The 21,291-nt window shown below is 45.5% G+C and overlaps 1 protein-coding gene across 1 annotated transcript in view; it reads left to right on the top strand.

The window, feature by feature from the left end:
• Positions 1 to 21,291, top strand: part of ARHGEF39 (Rho guanine nucleotide exchange factor 39) — a gene marked incomplete at its 3' end in the record, with an annotated part of 236,846 nt that overhangs the window by 66,301 nt on the left and 149,254 nt on the right. Inside the window, exon 4 of the mRNA XM_088462882.1 lies at positions 2,779 to 2,899. Within this exon, the coding sequence (XP_088319008.1) occupies positions 2,779 to 2,899 (121 nt within the window). The remainder of the gene's footprint in view (positions 1 to 2,778; positions 2,900 to 21,291) is intronic.

The raw sequence follows: 21,291 nt of genomic DNA, 5'->3' as shown, positions 1-21,291 counted from the left end.
GCGGCACCTAGCCTATTACCACGCTCTATGCATATCCTATCCTACATTCTTAGGCTTCCACAGACGGACAGCCAGCGGCACCTAGCCTATTATTACCACGCTCTATACATATCCTATCCTACATTCTTAGGCTTCCACAGACGGGACAGCCAGCGGCACCTAGCCTGTTATTACCACCACGCTCTATACATATCCTATCCTACATTCTTAGGCTTCCACAGACGGACAGCCAGCGGCACCTAGCCTATTATTACCACGCTCTATACATATCCTATCCTACATTCTTAGGCTTCCACAGACGGGACAGCCAGCGGCACCTAGCCTGTTATTACCACCACGCTCTATACATATCCTATCCTACATTCTTAGGCTTCCACAGACGGGACAGCCAGCGGCACCTAGCCTGTTATTACCACCACGCTCTATACATATCCTATCCTACATTCTTAGGCTTCCACAGACGGACAGCCAGCGGCACCTAGCCTGTTATTACCACGCTCTATGCATATCCTATTCTACATTCTTAGGCTTCCACAGACGGACAGCCAGCGGCACCTAGCCTATTATTACCACGCTCTATGCATATCCTATCCTACATTCTTAGGCTTCCACAGATGGACAGCCAGCGGCACCTAGCCTGTTATTACCACCACGCTCTATACATATCCTATCCTACATTCTTAGGCTTCCACAGACGGACAGCCAGCGGCACCTAGCCTATTATTACCACGCTCTATGCATATCCTATCCTACATTCTTAGGCTTCCACAGACGGACAGCCAGCGGCACCTAGCCTATTATTACCACGCTCTATACATATCCTATCCTACATTCTTAGGCTTCCACAGACGGGACAGCCAGCGGCACCTAGCCTGTTATTACCACCACGCTCTATACATATCCTATCCTACATTCTTAGGCTTCCACAGACGGACAGCCAGCGGCACCTAGCCTATTATTACCACGCTCTATGCATATCCTATCCTACATTCTTAGGCTTCCACAGACGGACAGCCAGCGGCACCTAGCCTGTTATTACCACCACGCTCTATACATATCCTATCCTACATTCTTAGGCTTCCACAGACGGACAGCCAGCGGCACCTAGCCTGTTATTACCACCACGCTTTATACATATCCTATCCTACATTCTTAGGCTTCCACAGACGGACAGCCAGCGGCACCTAGCCTGTTATTACCACCACGGTCTATGCATATCCTATCCTACATTCTTAGGCTTCCACAGACGGACAGCCAGCGGCACCTAGCCTGTTATTACCACCACGCTCTATGCATATCCTATCCTACATTCTTAGGCTTCCACAGATGGACAGCCAGCGGCACCTAGCCTGTTATTACCACACTCTATGCATATTCTATCCTACATTCTTAGGCTTCCACAGATGGACAGCCAGCTGCACCTAGCCTGTTATTACCACCACGCTCTATGCATATCCTATCCTACATTCTTAGGCTTCCACAGATGGACAGCCAGCGGCACCTAGCCTGTTATTACCACGCTCTGTGCATATCCTATCCTACATTCTTAGGCTTCCACTGATGGACAGCCAGCGGCACCTAGCCTGTTATTACCACGCTCTATACATATCCTATCCTACATTCTTAGGCTTCCACAGATGGACAGCCAGCGGCACCTAGCCTGTTATTACCACCACGCTCTATACATATCCTATCCTACATTCTTAGGCTTCCACAGACGGACAGCCAGCGGCACCTAGCCTGTTATTACCACGCTCTATACATATCCTATCCTACATTCTTAGGCTTCCACAGACGGGACAGCCAGCGGCACCTAGCCTGTTATTACCACCACGCTCTATACATATCCTATCCTACATTCTTAGGCTTCCACAGACGGACAGCCAGCGGCACCTAGCCTGTTATTACCACCACGGTCTATGCATATCCTATCCTACATTCTTAGGCTTCCACAGACTGACAGCCAGCGGCACCTAGCCTGTTATTACCACCACGGTCTATGCATATCCTATCCTACATTCTTAGGCTTCCACAGACGGACAGCCAGCGGCACCTAGCCTGTTATTACCACCACGCTCTATGCATATCCTATCCTACATTCTTAGGCTTCCACAGATGGACAGCCAGCGGCACCTAGCCTGTTATTACCACACTCTATGCATATTCTATCCTACATTCTTAGGCTTCCACAGATGGACAGCCAGCTGCACCTAGCCTGTTATTACCACCACGCTCTATGCATATCCTATCCTACATTCTTAGGCTTCCACAGATGGACAGCCAGCGGCACCTAGCCTGTTATTACCACGCTCTGTGCATATCCTATCCTACATTCTTAGGCTTCCACTGATGGACAGCCAGCGGCACCTAGCCTGTTATTACCACGCTCTATACATATCCTATCCTACATTCTTAGGCTTCCACAGATGGACAGCCAGCGGCACCTAGCCTGTTATTACCACCACGCTCTATACATATCCTATCCTACATTCTTAGGCTTCCACAGACGGACAGCCAGCGGCACCTAGCCTGTTATTACCACGCTCTGTGCATATCCTATCCTACATTCTTAGGCTTCCACTGATGGACAGCCAGCGGCACCTAGCCTGTTATTACCACACTCTGTGCTTATCCTATGTTATATTCTGTATTTCTTACAATGTCTTACTCTGCATTTTTTTTCGGAATAGCATACCATGTTCCATGTTATCAGAGATTAAATGCAATTAAAACAGCGTTAATCTAGAATAATGAAATTAATTCTGAGTATTCTTTCAGGTCTCTCCTCATTTCTCTTGAACACAACCTGGCCGGCTCTGGATTCCAGAGTTTCTCACAGTATCTTCATCTGTATAAGACACACACAGATTGCATAGAAGCCACAAGGCATGCACTACAGGTATGTGCACCATACAAATGGGTCTAACTACTGTCACTGCTAAGATAGGCTGCCTGCGGGACTTCCTCCAACTAACCAACTGTCAGTGCTACTGTATCTCCCACACGTACACCTCACTAGTGATATCACACCACATCTCACTCTTACACCTCACTAGTGATATCACACCACATCTCACTCTTACACCTCACTAGTGATATCACACCACATCTCACTCTTACACCTCACTAGTGATATCACACCACATCTCACTCTTACACCTCACTAGTGATATCACACCACATCTCACTCTTACACCTCACTAGTGATATCACACCACATCTCACTCTTACACCTCACTAGTGATATCACACCACATCTCACTCTTACACCTCACTAGTGATATCACACCACATCTCATACTTACACCTCACTAGTGATATCACACCACATCTCATACTTACACCACATCTCATACTTACACCTCACTAGTGATATCACACCACATCTTACTCTTACACCTCACTAGTGATATCACACCACATCTCACTCTTACACCTCACTAATGATATCACACCACATCTCACTCTTACACCTCACTAGTGATATCACACCACATCTCATACTTACACCACATCTCATACTTACACCTCACTAGTGATATTACACCACATCTCTCTTACACCTCACTAGTGATATCACACCACATCTCATACTTACACCACATCTCATACTTACACCACATCTCATACTTACACCTCACTAGTGATATTACACCACATCTCTCTTACACCTCACTAGTGATATCACACCACATCTCACTTACACCTCACTAGTGATATCACACCACATCTCACTCTTACACCTCACTAGTGATATCACACCACATCTCACTCTTACACCTCACTAGTGATATCACACCACATCTCACTCTTACACCTCACTAGTGATATCACACCACATCTCATACTTACACCTCACTAGTGATATCACACCACATCCCATACTTACACCACATCTCATACTTACACCTCACTAGTGATATTACACCACATCTCTCTTACACCTCACTAGTGATATCACACCACATCTCATACTTACACCTCACTAGTGATATCACACCACATCTCATACTTACACCTCACTAGTGATATCACACCACATCTCACTCTTACACCTCATTAGTGATATCACACCACATCTCACTCTTACACCTCACTAGTGATATCACACCACATCTCATACGTACACCTCATTAGTGATATCACACCACATCTCACTCTTACACCTCACTAGTGATATCACACCACATCTCATACTTACACCACATCTCACTCTTACACCTCACTAGTGATATCACACCACATCTCTCTTACACCTCACTAGTGATATCACACCACATCTCATACTTACACCTCACTAGTGATATCACACCACATCTCATACTTACACCTCACTAGTGATATCACACCACATCTCATACTTACACCTCACTAGTGATATCACACCACATCTCACTCTTACACCTCACTAGTGATATCACACCACATCTCATACGTACACCTCATTAGTGATATCACACCACATCTCACTCTTACACCTCACTAGTGATATCACACCACATCTCATACTTACACCACATCTCACTCTTACACCTCACTAGTGATATCACACCACATCTCATACTTACACCACATCTCATACTTACACCTCACTAGTGATATCACACCACATCTCACACTTACACCTCACTAGTGATATCACACCACATCTCACACTTACACCTCACTAGTGATATCACACCACATCTCACACTTACACCTCACTAGTGATATCACACCACATCTCACACTTACACCTCACTAGTGATATCACACCACATCTCACTCTTACACCTCACTAGTGATATCACACCACATCTCACTCTTACACCTCACTAGTGATATCACACCACATCTCATACTTACACCTCACTAGTGATATCACACCACATCTCACTCTAACCACTTCACTATTGATATCACACCACATCTCATACTTGCACCACATCTCATACTTACACCTCACTAGTGATATTACACCACATCTCATACTTACACCTCACTAGTGATATCATACCACATCTCATACTTACACTACACTAGTGATATTACACCACGTCTCATACTTACACCTCACTAGTGATATTACACCACATCTCATACTTACACCTCACTAGTGATATCATACCACATCTCATACTTACACTACACTAGTGATATTACACCACGTCTCATACTTACACCACATCTTATACTTACAACTCACTAGTGATATCACACCACATCTCATACTTACACCTCACTAGTGATATCATACCACATCTCATACTTACACCACATCTCATTTTTACACCACGTGTCATACTTACACCTCATTAGTGATATCATACCACGTCTCATACTTACACCTCACTAGTGATATTACACCACGTCTCATACTTACACCTCACTAGTGATATCATACCACAACTCACTTACACCTCACTAGTGATATCATACCACATCGCATACTTACACCACATCTCATTATTACACCACGTCTCATACTTACAAATCACTAGTGATATCACACCATGTCTCATACTTACACCTCACTAGTGATATCATACCACATCTCATACTTACACCACATCTCATTTTTACACCACGTGTCATACTTACACCTCATTAGTGATATCATACCACGTCTCATACTTACACCTCACTAGTGATATTACACCACGTCTCATACTTACACCTCACTAGTGATATCATACCACAACTCATACTTACACCACGTCTCATACTTACACCTCACTAGTGATATCATACCACATCTCATACTTACACCTCACTAGTGATATTACACCACGTCTGATACTTACAAATCACTAGTGATATCACACCACATCTCACACTTACACCTCACTAGTGATATCACACCACATCTCACACTTACACCTCACTAGTGATATCACACCACATCTCACACTTATACCTCACTAGTGATATCACACCACATCTCACACTTACACCTCACTAGTGATATCACACCACGTCTCCTACTTACAAATCACTAGTGATATCACACCACATCTCATACTTAGACCTCACTAGTGAAATCACACTACGTCTCATACTTACACCTCACTAGTGATATCACCCTACGTCTTATACTTACACCTCACTAGTGATATCACCCTACGTCTCATACTTACACCTCACTAGTGATATCACACTACGTCTCATACTTACACCTCACTAGTGATATCACACTACGTCTCATACTTACACCTCACTAGTGATATCACACCACGTCTCATACTTACACTACACTAGTGATATCACACCACATCTCATACTTACACCACATCTCATTATTACACCACGTGTCATACTTACACCTCATTAGTGATATCACACCACGTCTCATACTTACACCGCACTAGTGATATTACACCTCGTCTCATACTTACACCTCACTAGTGATATCATACCACATCTCATACTTACACCTCACTAGTGATATTACACCACGTCTCATACTTACAAATCACTAGTGATATCACACTACGTCTCATACTTACAAATCACTAGTGATATCACACCACATCTCACACTTACACCTCACTAGTGATATCACACCACATCTCACACTTATACCTCACTAGTGATATCACACCACATCTCACACTTACACCTCACTAGTGATATCACACCACATCTCACTCTTACACCTCACTAGTGATATCACACCACATCTCATACTTACACCACATCTCATACTTACACCTCACTAGTGATATTACACCACATCTCTCTTACACCTCACTAGTGATATCACACCACATCTCATACTTACACCACATCTCATACTTACACCACATCTCATACTTACACCTCACTAGTGATATTGCACCACATCTCTCTTACACCTCACTAGTGATATCACACCACATCTCATACTTACACCTCACTAGTGATATCACACCACATCTCACTCTTACACCTCACTAGTGATATCACACCATATCTCATACGTACACCTCATTAGTGATATCACACCACATCTCACTCTTACACCTCACTAGTGATATCACACCACATCTCATACTTACACCACATCTCACTCTTACACCTCACTAGTGATATCACACCACATCTCATACTTACACCACATCTCATACTTACACCTCACTAGTGATATCACACCACATCTCACACTTACACCTCACTAGTGATATCACACCACATCTCACACTTATACCTCACTAGTGATATCACACCACATCTCACACTTACACCTCACTAGTGATATCACACCACATCTCACACTTACACCTCACTAGTGATATCACACCACATCTCACTCTTACACCTCACTAGTGATATCACACCACATCTCACTCTTACACCTCACTAGTGATATCACACCACATCTCATACTTACACCTCACTAGTGATATCACACCACATCTCACTCTAACCACTTCACTATTGATATCACACCACATCTCATACTTGCACCACATCTCATACTTACACCTCACTAGTGATATTACACCACATCTCATACTTACACCTCACTAGTGATATCATACCACATCTCATACTTACACTACACTAGTGATATTACACCACGTCTCATACTTACACCTCACTAGTGATATTACACCACATCTCATACTTACACCTCACTAGTGATATCATACCACATCTCATACTTACACTACACTAGTGATATTACACCACGTCTCATACTTACACCACATCTTATACTTACAACTCACTAGTGATATCACACCACATCTCATACTTACACCTCACTAGTGATATCATACCACATCTCATACTTACACCACATCTCATTTTTACACCACGTGTCATACTTACACCTCATTAGTGATATCATACCACGTCTCATACTTACACCTCACTAGTGATATTACACCACGTCTCATACTTACACCTCACTAGTGATATCATACCACAACTCACTTACACCTCACTAGTGATATCATACCACATCGCATACTTACACCACATCTCATTATTACACCACGTCTCATACTTACAAATCACTAGTGATATCACACCATGTCTCATACTTACACCACATCTTATACTTACAACTCACTAGTGATATCACACCACATCTCATACTTACACCTCACTAGTGATATCATACCACATCTCATACTTACACCACATCTCATTTTTACACCACGTGTCATACTTACACCTCATTAGTGATATCATACCACGTCTCATACTTACACCTCACTAGTGATATTACACCACGTCTCATACTTACACCTCACTAGTGATATCATACCACAACTCATACTTACACCACGTCTCATACTTACACCTCACTAGTGATATCATACCACATCTCATACTTACACCTCACTAGTGATATTACACCACGTCTGATACTTACAAATCACTAGTGATATCACACCACATCTCACACTTACACCTCACTAGTGATATCACACCACATCTCACACTTACACCTCACTAGTGATATCACACCACATCTCACACTTATACCTCACTAGTGATATCACACCACATCTCACACTTACACCTCACTAGTGATATCACACCACGTCTCCTACTTACAAATCACTAGTGATATCACACTACGTCTCATACTTACACCTCACTAGTGATATCACACCACGTCTCATACTTACACCTCACTAGTGATATCACACCACGTCTCATACTTACACTACACTAGTGATATCACACCACGTCTCATACTTAGACCTCACTAGTGAAATCACACTACGTCTCATACTTACACCTCACTAGTGATATCACCCTACGTCTTATACTTACACCTCACTAGTGATATCACCCTACGTCTCATACTTACACCTCACTAGTGATATCACACTACGTCTCATACTTACACCTCACTAGTGATATCACACTACGTCTCATACTTACACCTCACTAGTGATATCACACCACGTCTCATACTTACACTACACTAGTGATATCACACCACATCTCATACTTACACCACATCTCATTATTACACCACGTGTCATACTTACACCTCATTAGTGATATCACACCACGTCTCATACTTACACCGCACTAGTGATATTACACCACGTCTCATACTTACACCTCACTAGTGATATCATACCACATCTCATACTTACACCTCACTAGTGATATTACACCACGTCTGATACTTACAAATCACTAGTGATATCACACTACGTCTCATACTTACAAATCACTAGTGATATCACACCACATCTCACACTTACACCTCACTAGTGATATCACACCACATCTCACACTTACACCTCACTAGTGATATCACACCACATCTCACACTTATACCTCACTAGTGATATCACACCACATCTCACACTTATACCTCACTAGTGATATCACACCACATCTCACACTTACACCTCACTAGTGATATCACACCACATCTCACACTTACACCTCACTAGTGATATCACACCACATCTCACACTTACACCTCACTAGTGATATCACACCACATCTCACTCTTACACCTCACTAGTGATATCACACCACATCTCATACTTACACCACATCTCATACTTACACCTCACTAGTGATATTACACCACATCTCTCTTACACCTCACTAGTGATATCACACCACATCTCATACTTACACCACATCTCATACTTACACCACATCTCATACTTACACCTCACTAGTGATATTGCACCACATCTCTCTTACACCTCACTAGTGATATCACACCACATCTCATACTTACACCTCACTAGTGATATCACACCACATCTCACTCTTACACCTCACTAGTGATATCACACCACATCTCATACGTACACCTCATTAGTGATATCACACCACATCTCACTCTTACACCTCACTAGTGATATCACACCACATCTCATACTTACACCACATCTCACTCTTACACCTCACTAGTGATATCACACCACATCTCATACTTACACCACATCTCATACTTACACCTCACTAGTGATATCACACCACATCTCACACTTACACCTCACTAGTGATATCACACCACATCTCACACTTATACCTCACTAGTGATATCACACCACATCTCACACTTACACCTCACTAGTGATATCACACCACATCTCACACTTACACCTCACTAGTGATATCACACCACATCTCACTCTTACACCTCACTAGTGATATCACACCACATCTCACTCTTACACCTCACTAGTGATATCACACCACATCTCATACTTACACCTCACTAGTGATATCACACCACATCTCACTCTAACCACTTCACTATTGATATCACACCACATCTCATACTTGCACCACATCTCATACTTACACCTCACTAGTGATATTACACCACATCTCATACTTACACCTCACTAGTGATATCATACCACATCTCATACTTACACTACACTAGTGATATTACACCACGTCTCATACTTACACCTCACTAGTGATATTACACCACATCTCATACTTACACCTCACTAGTGATATCATACCACATCTCATACTTACACTACACTAGTGATATTACACCACGTCTCATACTTACACCACATCTTATACTTACAACTCACTAGTGATATCACACCACATCTCATACTTACACCTCACTAGTGATATCATACCACATCTCATACTTACACCACATCTCATTTTTACACCACGTGTCATACTTACACCTCATTAGTGATATCATACCACGTCTCATACTTACACCTCACTAGTGATATTACACCACGTCTCATACTTACACCTCACTAGTGATATCATACCACAACTCACTTACACCTCACTAGTGATATCATACCACATCGCATACTTACACCACATCTCATTATTACACCACGTCTCATACTTACAAATCACTAGTGATATCACACCATGTCTCATACTTACACCACATCTTATACTTACAACTCACTAGTGATATCACACCACATCTCATACTTACACCTCACTAGTGATATCATACCACATCTCATACTTACACCACATCTCATTTTTACACCACGTGTCATACTTACACCTCATTAGTGATATCATACCACGTCTCATACTTACACCTCACTAGTGATATTACACCACGTCTCATACTTACACCTCACTAGTGATATCATACCACAACTCATACTTACACCACGTCTCATACTTACACCTCACTAGTGATATCATACCACATCTCATACTTACACCTCACTAGTGATATTACACCACGTCTGATACTTACAAATCACTAGTGATATCACACCACATCTCACACTTACACCTCACTAGTGATATCACACCACATCTCACACTTACACCTCACTAGTGATATCACACCACATCTCACACTTACACCTCACTAGTGATATCACACCACATCTCACACTTATACCTCACTAGTGATATCACACCACATCTCACACTTACACCTCACTAGTGATATCACACCACGTCTCCTACTTACAAATCACTAGTGATATCACACCACATCTCATACTTAGACCTCACTAGTGAAATCACACTACGTCTCATACTTACACCTCACTAGTGATATCACCCTACGTCTTATACTTACACCTCACTAGTGATATCACACTACGTCTCATACTTACACCTCACTAGTGATATCACACTACGTCTCATACTTACACCTCACTAGTGATATCACACCACGTCTCATACTTACACTACACTAGTGATATCACACCACATCTCATACTTACACCACATCTCATTATTACACCACGTGTCATACTTACACCTCATTAGTGATATCACACCACGTCTCATACTTACACCGCACTAGTGATATTACACCACGTCTCATACTTACACCTCACTAGTGATATCATACCACATCTCATACTTACACCTCACTAGTGATATTACACCACGTCTCATACTTACAAATCACTAGTGATATCACACTACGTCTCATACTTACAAATCACTAGTGATATCACACCACATCTCACACTTACACCTCACTAGTGATATCACACCACATCTCACACTTACACCTCACTAGTGATATCACACCACATCTCACACTTATACCTCACTAGTGATATCACACCACATCTCACACTTATACCTCACTAGTGATATCACACCACATCTCACACTTACACCTCACTAGTGATATCACACCACATCTCACACTTACACCTCACTAGTGATATCACACCACATCTCACACTTACACCTCACTAGTGATATCACACCACATCTCACTCTTACACCTCACTAGTGATATCACACCACATCTCATACTTACACCACATCTCATACTTACACCTCACTAGTGATATTACACCACATCTCTCTTACACCTCACTAGTGATATCACACCACATCTCATACTTACACCACATCTCATACTTACACCACATCTCATACTTACACCTCACTAGTGATATTGCACCACATCTCTCTTACACCTCACTAGTGATATCACACCACATCTCACTTACACCTCACTAGTGATATCACACCACATCTCACTCTTACACCTCACTAGTGATATCACACCACATCTCACTCTTACACCTCACTAGTGATATCACACCACATCTCACTCTTACACCTCACTAGTGATATCACACCACATCTCATACTTACACCTCACTAGTGATATCACACCACATCTCATACTTACACCACATCTCATACTTACACCTCACTAGTGATATTACACCACATCTCTCTTACACCTCACTAGTGATATCACACCACATCTCATACTTACACCTCACTAGTGATATCACACCACATCTCATACTTACACCTCACTAGTGATATCACACCACATCTCACACTTTCACCTCACTAGTGATATCACACTACGTCTCATACTTACACCTCACTAGTGATATCACACTACGTCTCATACTTACACCTCACTAGTGATATCACACTACGTCTCATACTTACACCTCACTAGTGATATCACACTACGTCTCATACTTACACCTCACTAGTGATATCACACCACGTCTCACACTTACACCTCACTAGTGATATCACACCACGTCTCACACTTACACCTCACTAGTGATATCACACCACGTCTCACACTTACACCTCACTAGTGATATCACACCACGTCTCACACTTACACCTCACTAGTGATCTCACACCACATCTCACACTTACACCTCACTAGTGATCTCACACCACATCTCACACTTACACCTCACTAGTGATATCACACCACATCTCACACTTACACCTCACTAGTGATCTCACACCACATCTCACACTTACACCTCACTAGTGATATCACACCACATCTCACTCTTACACCTCACTAGTGATATCACACCACATCTCACTCTTACACCTCACTAGTGATATCACACCACATCTCACTCTTACACCTCACTAGTGATATCACACCACATCTCATACTTACACCACATCTCATACTTACACCTCACTAGTGATATTACACCACATCTCTCTTACACCTCACTAGTGATATCACACCACATCTCATACTTACACCACATCTCATACTTACACCACATCTCATACTTACACCACATCTCATACTTACACCTCACTAGTGATATTACACCACATCTCTCTTACACCTCACTAGTGATATCACACCACATCTCACTTACACCTCACTAGTGATATCACACCACATCTCACTCTTACACCTCACTAGTGATATCACACCACATCTCACTCTTACACCTCACTAGTGATATCACACCACATCTCACTCTTACACCTCACTAGTGATATCACACCACATCTCATACTTACACCTCACTAGTGATATCACACCACATCTCATACTTACACCACATCTCATACTTACACCTCACTAGTGATATTACACCACATCTCTCTTACACCTCACTAGTGATATCACACCACATCTCATACTTACACCTCACTAGTGATATCACACCACATCTCATACTTACACCTCACTAGTGATATCACACCACATCTCATACGTACACCTCATTAGTGATATCACACCACATCTCACTCTTACACCTCACTAGTGATATCACACCACATCTCATACGTACACCTCATTAGTGATATCACACCACATCTCACTCTTACACCTCACTAGTGATATCACACCACATCTCATACTTACACCACATCTCACTCTTACACCTCACTAGTGATATCACACCACATCTCTCTTACACCTCACTAGTGATATCACACCACATCTCATACTTACACCTCACTAGTGATATCACACCACATCTCATACTTCCACCTCACTAGTGATATCACACCACATCTCACTCTTACACCTCATTAGTGATATCACACCACATCTCACTCTTACACCTCACTAGTGATATCACACCACATCTCATACGTACACCTCATTAGTGATATCACACCACATCTCACTCTTACACCTCACTAGTGATATCACACCACATCTCATACTTACACCACATCTCACTCTTACACCTCACTAGTGATATCACACCACATCTCATACTTACACCACATCTCATACTTACACCTCACTAGTGATATCACACCACATCTCACACTTACACCTCACTAGTGATATCACACCACATCTCACACTTATACCTCACTAGTGATATCACACCACATCTCACACTTACACCTCACTAGTGATATCACACCACATCTCACACTTACACCTCACTAGTGATATCACACCACATCTCACTCTTACACCTCACTAGTGATATCACACCACATCTCACTCTTACACCTCACTAGTGATATCACACCACATCTCATACTTACACCTCACTAGTGATATCACACCACATCTCACTCTAACCACTTCACTATTGATATCACACCACATCTCATACTTACACCACATCTCATACTTACACCTCACTAGTGATATTACACCACATCTCATACTTACACCTCACTAGTGATATCATACCACATCTCATACTTACACTACACTAGTGATATTACACCACGTCTCATACTTACACCTCACTAGTGATATTACACCACATCTCATACTTACACCTCACTAGTGATATCATACCACATCTCATACTTACACTACACTAGTGATATTACACCACGTCTCATACTTACACCACATCTCATACTTACACCTCACTAGTGATATTACACCACATCTCTCACTTACACCTCACTAGTGATATCATACCACATCTCATACTTACACCACATCTCATTTTTACACCACGTGTCATACTTACACCTCATTAGTGATATCATACCACGTCTCATACTTACACCTCACTAGTGATATTACACCTCACTAGTGATATCACACCACATCTCACACTTACACCTCACTAGTGATATCACACCACATCTCACACTTACACCTCACTAGTGATATCACACCACATCTCACACTTACACCTCACTAGTGATATCACACTACGTCTCACACTTACACCTCACTAGTGATATCACACTACGTCTCATACTTACACCTCACTAGTGATATCACACTACGTCTCATACTTACACCTCACTAGTGATATCACACCACGTCTTATACTTACACCTCACTAGTGATATCACACCACGTCTCATACTTACACCTCACTAGTGATATCACACCACGTCTCACACTTACACCTCACTAGTGATATCACACCACATCTCACACTTACACCTCACTAGTGATATCACACCACATCTCACACTTACACCTCACTAGTGATCTCACACCACATCTCACACTTACACCTCACTAGTGATCTCACACCACATCTCACACTTATACCTCACTAGTGATATCACACCACATCTCACACTTACACCTCACTAGTGATATCACACCACATCTCACACTTACACCACATCTCATTATTACACCATGTCTCATACTTACAACCCACTAGTGATATCACACCACACCTCATACTTACACCTCACTAGTGATACTACACCACGTCTCATACTTACACCACATCTCATTATTACACCACGTCTCATACTTACAAATCACTAGTGATTTCTACTTCAGGGTCCATAGGGTATCCACAGGATACCTTGGTGTATAGGTGATGACGTCAGGCATCAGGCACCATAGAGTTAAAGCTTTCAGCCTCCTAGGATGCACTAGGGTCCCCCTCCTATACCCCGCCCCCGAGCCTAGGCATCCCAGTTTAGTTTGGTGCCCGGCCGGAGTCGGATGCACCTGTTAGAGGGGGGCTTAGAAGAGCCCCTGAAGCTTTCTACAATGCAGCTGTGGCTGCACATCTGGATGAACAGCATGGACATTTAGTTCTGACGTCCATGCTGTCTTCCCTACACCCCCGCCGGTACCAGAACGCCGGTACCGATGCGGGGATGCTGGTAAGCATCTGGGGTCACAGCTAGCGGTGACCCCAGATGTTTTGGGACCATGGCCGGATCTAAGGGGGACAGCAAGGTAAGCAGCGGGGCCCCGCGGTGGGACCCTGCTGAACATGGTCCACAGTCCCCAGGCAGGGGGCTCCCTGGGGACTGGCTGCAGCGTGGAGCCAGGTACTAACCTGCGCTTCCACTACCCTCCTGGGACAGCTGGATCGCGGCTGAGCGGTAGCGTTGCGGCGTTCCAGGGGTTAAATGCATGCCAGGGGAGCGCGCCTTCCCTGTCTCACAGCCGGCGCCTCCCCCGCTGCACACAGCCCTCTCTGCACACGCCGACTGGCCCTGTGGCAGCGCTCCTCCCCCAGGCCGGCCTCCTCGGCGGCCATCTTCTCTAACGCATGGTGAACGCTGCTGGAAGCCTGGAAAGGTGGCATCGCTGTCTGGGTCCCCCGGCATACCTCTCCTCCGTTAAGGTTCAGGTCAGTGTATGCAGCACTGTGTCCTACCAGGCTCCTTGTCTGCGTAGTTGAGTAACAGCGCTGATAGTGCAGGAATTCATTTTCTTTGCATTGTATGTGACTTCTGCTAGCGCTGCTGCCTGTACTTTCATTTTCTACTGTCAGCCTTTTCACTGTCCCTGATCTTTTTCTGCTAAAGCCCTTGCGGTGCGGTGATTGCAGGGTGGTCTCACGCTATACTAAAAGTATCAGTGAGAGGGGTCACATACTTAACATCATGTCTGAGAGTGACTTTCCTCTCCAGCTTCGGTGTAGTACATGTAAGGTACCAATAGCGGAGGGGCTATGTCGGCAGTGTTATTTATTGGCACGTCTAATTACTGTCACGGCCCCGGTACAGGAGCCACCCTGGGCTTGTTTCGCCAAAGCACTTACAACCCTGGTGGGCCAGTTAGCTCCGCAGCCTGCGCTCTCACAGATGGGATTGTCCCAGCAGTCAGTGGTGTCGTCACCCATGCAGGGTTTCCCGAGACAATTGATGGTACCCCACAGTCTCCCTATTTCCCCTCCCCAGGTCTCTCGGGAGCCTGCGTGGGATAACTCCCTGACGAGTTCTGTACAGCACTTGTGGGACGTGTTACAAGGGGAGACTGTGATGCGGCCGGTGGCGTCTGTCTGCTCCTTATGAGGATGACGACGTGACGTCTGATGATGGGGAGATTCTGGATCTTTCTGACCAGGAACCTCTCCATACTAAAGAGGCAGACGCTAGGTCCAAGGTATATATTCCTGGACTTATTCGGGCAGTCCGCACAGTTGTAGTGATTGAGGATGAAGATCCTCCGGTGTCCAAGTCTAAATATGCCTTTTTTAAGGATATTAATGGTGACGCCACAGTGTTTCCCCTTTCGGGTCAGTTAGTGGACCATTTAGAGGAGGCGTGGAAACAGCCTGGCAAACTGTATCAGCCTCAGAGGCGCTTGGCGGTGGCTTATCCGTTTGCGAATAATTATTTTTCTAAGTGGGAGTCCCCTCCATAGGTGGATTCTCATGTGACACGCCTGGTCCGTAGTGCTACATTGCCCATGTCCTCCTTGAAGGATGCTACGGACCGTAAGGCAGAGATTTGCCTAAAGTCCGTTTATTCCCTTGCGGGGGGGGGGGGGCAGCTAGGCCGGCTATGACCATTTGTTGGGTAGCCAGAGCTATGGAGCGCTGGGCTGATACTTTGGAGGCGTCTCTCGATTCCGACTGTTCGGCTGAACAGACCGAGTTGATAGTCAATATCCGAGATTCGGCCACTTATATCACTGAAGCGGCCTTGGATATCAGTACCCTGGCGTCTCGGATTTCTTCGGCTGTGGTAGCTGCTCGACGCACCTTATGGTTGTGATCTTGGAAGGCGGACGCTGATTCCAAGAAGGGCTTGGAAGCTTTGCCGTTTAATGGAGAAGTCCTATTTGGTCCGGATCTGGACAAAATAGTAGCTACACTGGCGGCAGCCAAGTCGGCATGTCTTCCGTCTGTTGCCATCCCTTCCAGTTCTGGTAGGTCGTCCTTTCGGCCTTACAGGGCCCAGGGTAGGCCTAAGACTCAGTCCTTTCCCAGACAGGCTGGCCCCAAAAAATTGGCCAAGCCCCGGAAACAGGCCTGGAGTACCAGACGTCCGGACCCTAAGCCGGATGACAAGCCTGCGGTCTGACGGTCCGGGCCTCCCTTTAGGGGATCCCAAAGTAGGAGGCCGCCTGCTGCAGTTCGCCCAGTGTTGGTCGGTTACCACGACAAGACACTTGGGTTCACGAGGTGGTTTCTCACGGGTATGCCCTCTCCTTTTGGCACAGGCCCCCGTCCCGATTCTTTACCACGGGTCTTCCATCAGACCGGAACAAAGCCATGGAACTGCGGAAAGTCTTGCACGCTATGCTCCAGGCTGGAGTTATAGTGCCTGTTCCATTCTCCCAGAGGGGCCAGGGTTTCTATTCCAATTCCAATCTGTTTTTGGTGCAGAAACTCAATGGGTCGTATCGTCCGATTCTCAACCTCCAAGCACTCAATAAGTCTTTGCGTGTGCCGAGGTTTCGGATGGAGACCCTGCGGTCCATCATTCTGGCGCTGGAACCTGGGGATTACATGGTGTCGTTGGACATACAGGACGCTTACCTGCATGCCCCTATTCTTTTACGCCATCAACAGTTTCTCAGGTTTGCAATGCGCAACGACCACTTTCAGTTCCGGGCGTTACCTTTTGGCCTGGCGACAGTACCACGTGTATTCACCAAGGTGATGGCGGTTATGGCGGCTTCTCTGCGGCTGCAGGGAGTCCGCATGTTACCGTACTTGGACGACCTTCTGTTGGTGGCAGGATCTCCAGAGCTCCTTCTACATCATTTGGACCTGACCATTGCGGTACTGCAACGGCACGGCTGGTTGATAAACTGGCAAAAGTCCACCCTGATCCCGTCCCAGAGGATTCTGCACCTCGGAGCCTTATTGGACTCCGGACAGCAAAGGATCTTTGTGACGGGGGAAAAGACCTCTGTCTTGCAGTCGAGGGTGCGCAGTTGTCTGCAGAATCGCTGTGTGTCTCTACACTCGGCGATGAGGTTACTGGGCTCCATGGTCTCAGTATTCGACATGATGGAATATGCCTAGTTTCACTCCAGACCTCTGCAGCAGTTGATCCTGTCCAAATGGAATGGCCTGCCTCAGACTCTAAAGTCACAGACAATGGTGCTCACTCCGGAGGTTCGCCTGTCTCTAACCTGGTGGTTGCAGACGACCCATCTCAACAAGGGTCGTCCGTTCTGGGTGGCGAATTGGGTACTGTTGACAACGGACGCCAGTCTTCGGGGCTGGGGAGCAGTCACGGGTCCACACTTGTTCCAGGGCAGGTGGACTCGGGCGGAAACAGAGCTCCCAATAAACATCTTGGAACTCCGAGCGGTTTTTAATGCTCTCCAGCAGGCATATCGGGTTCTCCAAGGTCACCCAGTGCAGGTCCAGTCGGACAACGCTACCACCGTGGCCTACATAAATCGGCAATGAGGAACCCGAAGTCGGGCGGCTCTCGTAGAGGTGTTCCGGATCCTGGTTTGGGCGGAGCGCAATCTCCCGGCCAGATCAGCTGTCTTCATCCCGGGAGTCCTAAACTGGGAAGCGGACTTTCTCAGTCGCCAGGACGTTCATCCGGGGGAATGGTCTCTGCACCAGGACGTCTTTCAACTTCTGGTGGACAGGTGGGGTCTTCCAGAGATCGACCTCATGGCGTCACGGCACAACAACAAGTTGCCGGTGTACGGGTCTCGCACAAGAGACGAAAAGGCGTCTCTGGTGGATGCTCTGTCCGTCCAGTGGACGTTCCGGTTTGCTTATCTGTTTCCTCCGGTTTCCCTTCTTCCACGGGTAATCCGGAAATTCAAACAGGAAGGAGGGACGCTCCTGTTGATAGCTCCCGCGTGGCCCCGGAGGCACTGGTTCTCAGACCTCCAGGGACTGTCCGTGGACATTCCTCTGCAGTTGCCGTTACGACCGGACTTCCTGTCACAGGGTCCTTGTCTTCACCCGGACCTGACTCGGCTGTCTTTGACGGCGTGGCTGTTGAGACGGCCATGTTAAGGTCCAGGGGGTTTTTACCAGCTCTGTAGTGCAAACAATGCTAAGGGCTCACAATGCTAAGGGCTCGGAAACCATCCTCTGCAAGGATATACCATCGAGTGTGGCATACGTTCTTCCAGTGGTGTCGACCGAGAGGTTATGCCCCTCGGGAGTTCCGTCTGTCTGGGGTGTTAGCCTTCCTGCAGGCCGGACTGGACCATGGGCTTCGCCTTGCATCTCTGAAGGTGCAGGTGTCTGCCCTGTCCGTCTGGTTCCATCGTAGGATTGCTGCAATCCCTGATGTGCGCACCTTTATGCAAGGTGTTCTCAGAATTCAGCCACCTTTTGTTCCACCGGTGGCGCCTTGGGATTTAGCTGTGGTCCTGAGGGCTCTCCAGGGACCGCCGTTTGAACCACTGGGCTCAGTGGACCTCAAATGGTTGACCGCTAAGACAATTTTCCTTCTGGCTATTGTTTCGGCCAGACGTGTTTCTGACTTAGGGGCTCTCTCCTGTAGACCCCCTTTTCTGATTTTTCATAGGAACAGGGCGGTGCTGCGCACTCGTCCTGGTTTCCTTTCTAAAGTTGTTTCCAGCTTTCACGTCAACGAAGAAATCGTTGTGCCGGCTTTTAACTCACCCGATCTTTCAGTGGGTGAGGCCACTTTGGACGTTGTGCGGGCCTTAAGGATCTATGTTGACCGCACTTCTTCGTTTAGGAAGTCGGACGCTTTGTTTGTACTCTATGGCTTCCGTAAAAAGGGTTGGCCTGCTTCAAAACAAACTTTGGCGGCCTGGATTCGTATGGCCATTTCAGAAGCTTATCTTCATGAAGGCCTTCCGGTTCCTTCCTCTGTGAGGGGTCATTCCACTAGGTCTGTGGGTCCTTCGTGGGCAGCTCGACGTGGTGCCTCTGTAGTCCAGATTTGCAAGGCTGCCACGTGGTCCTCTGTCCATACCTTTGTGAGGTATTACGCGTTTGACACCTTTGCCTCTCAGGA

This window comes from Taudactylus pleione, unplaced genomic scaffold, assembly GCF_031769625.1.
Source record: "Taudactylus pleione unplaced genomic scaffold, aTauple2 ptg001283l, whole genome shotgun sequence".
Classification (NCBI taxonomy): domain Eukaryota; kingdom Metazoa; phylum Chordata; class Amphibia; order Anura; family Myobatrachidae; genus Taudactylus; species Taudactylus pleione.
The sequence above is the reverse complement of the archived record's forward strand: the minus strand, read 5'-3'. Positions and strand labels throughout refer to the sequence as shown.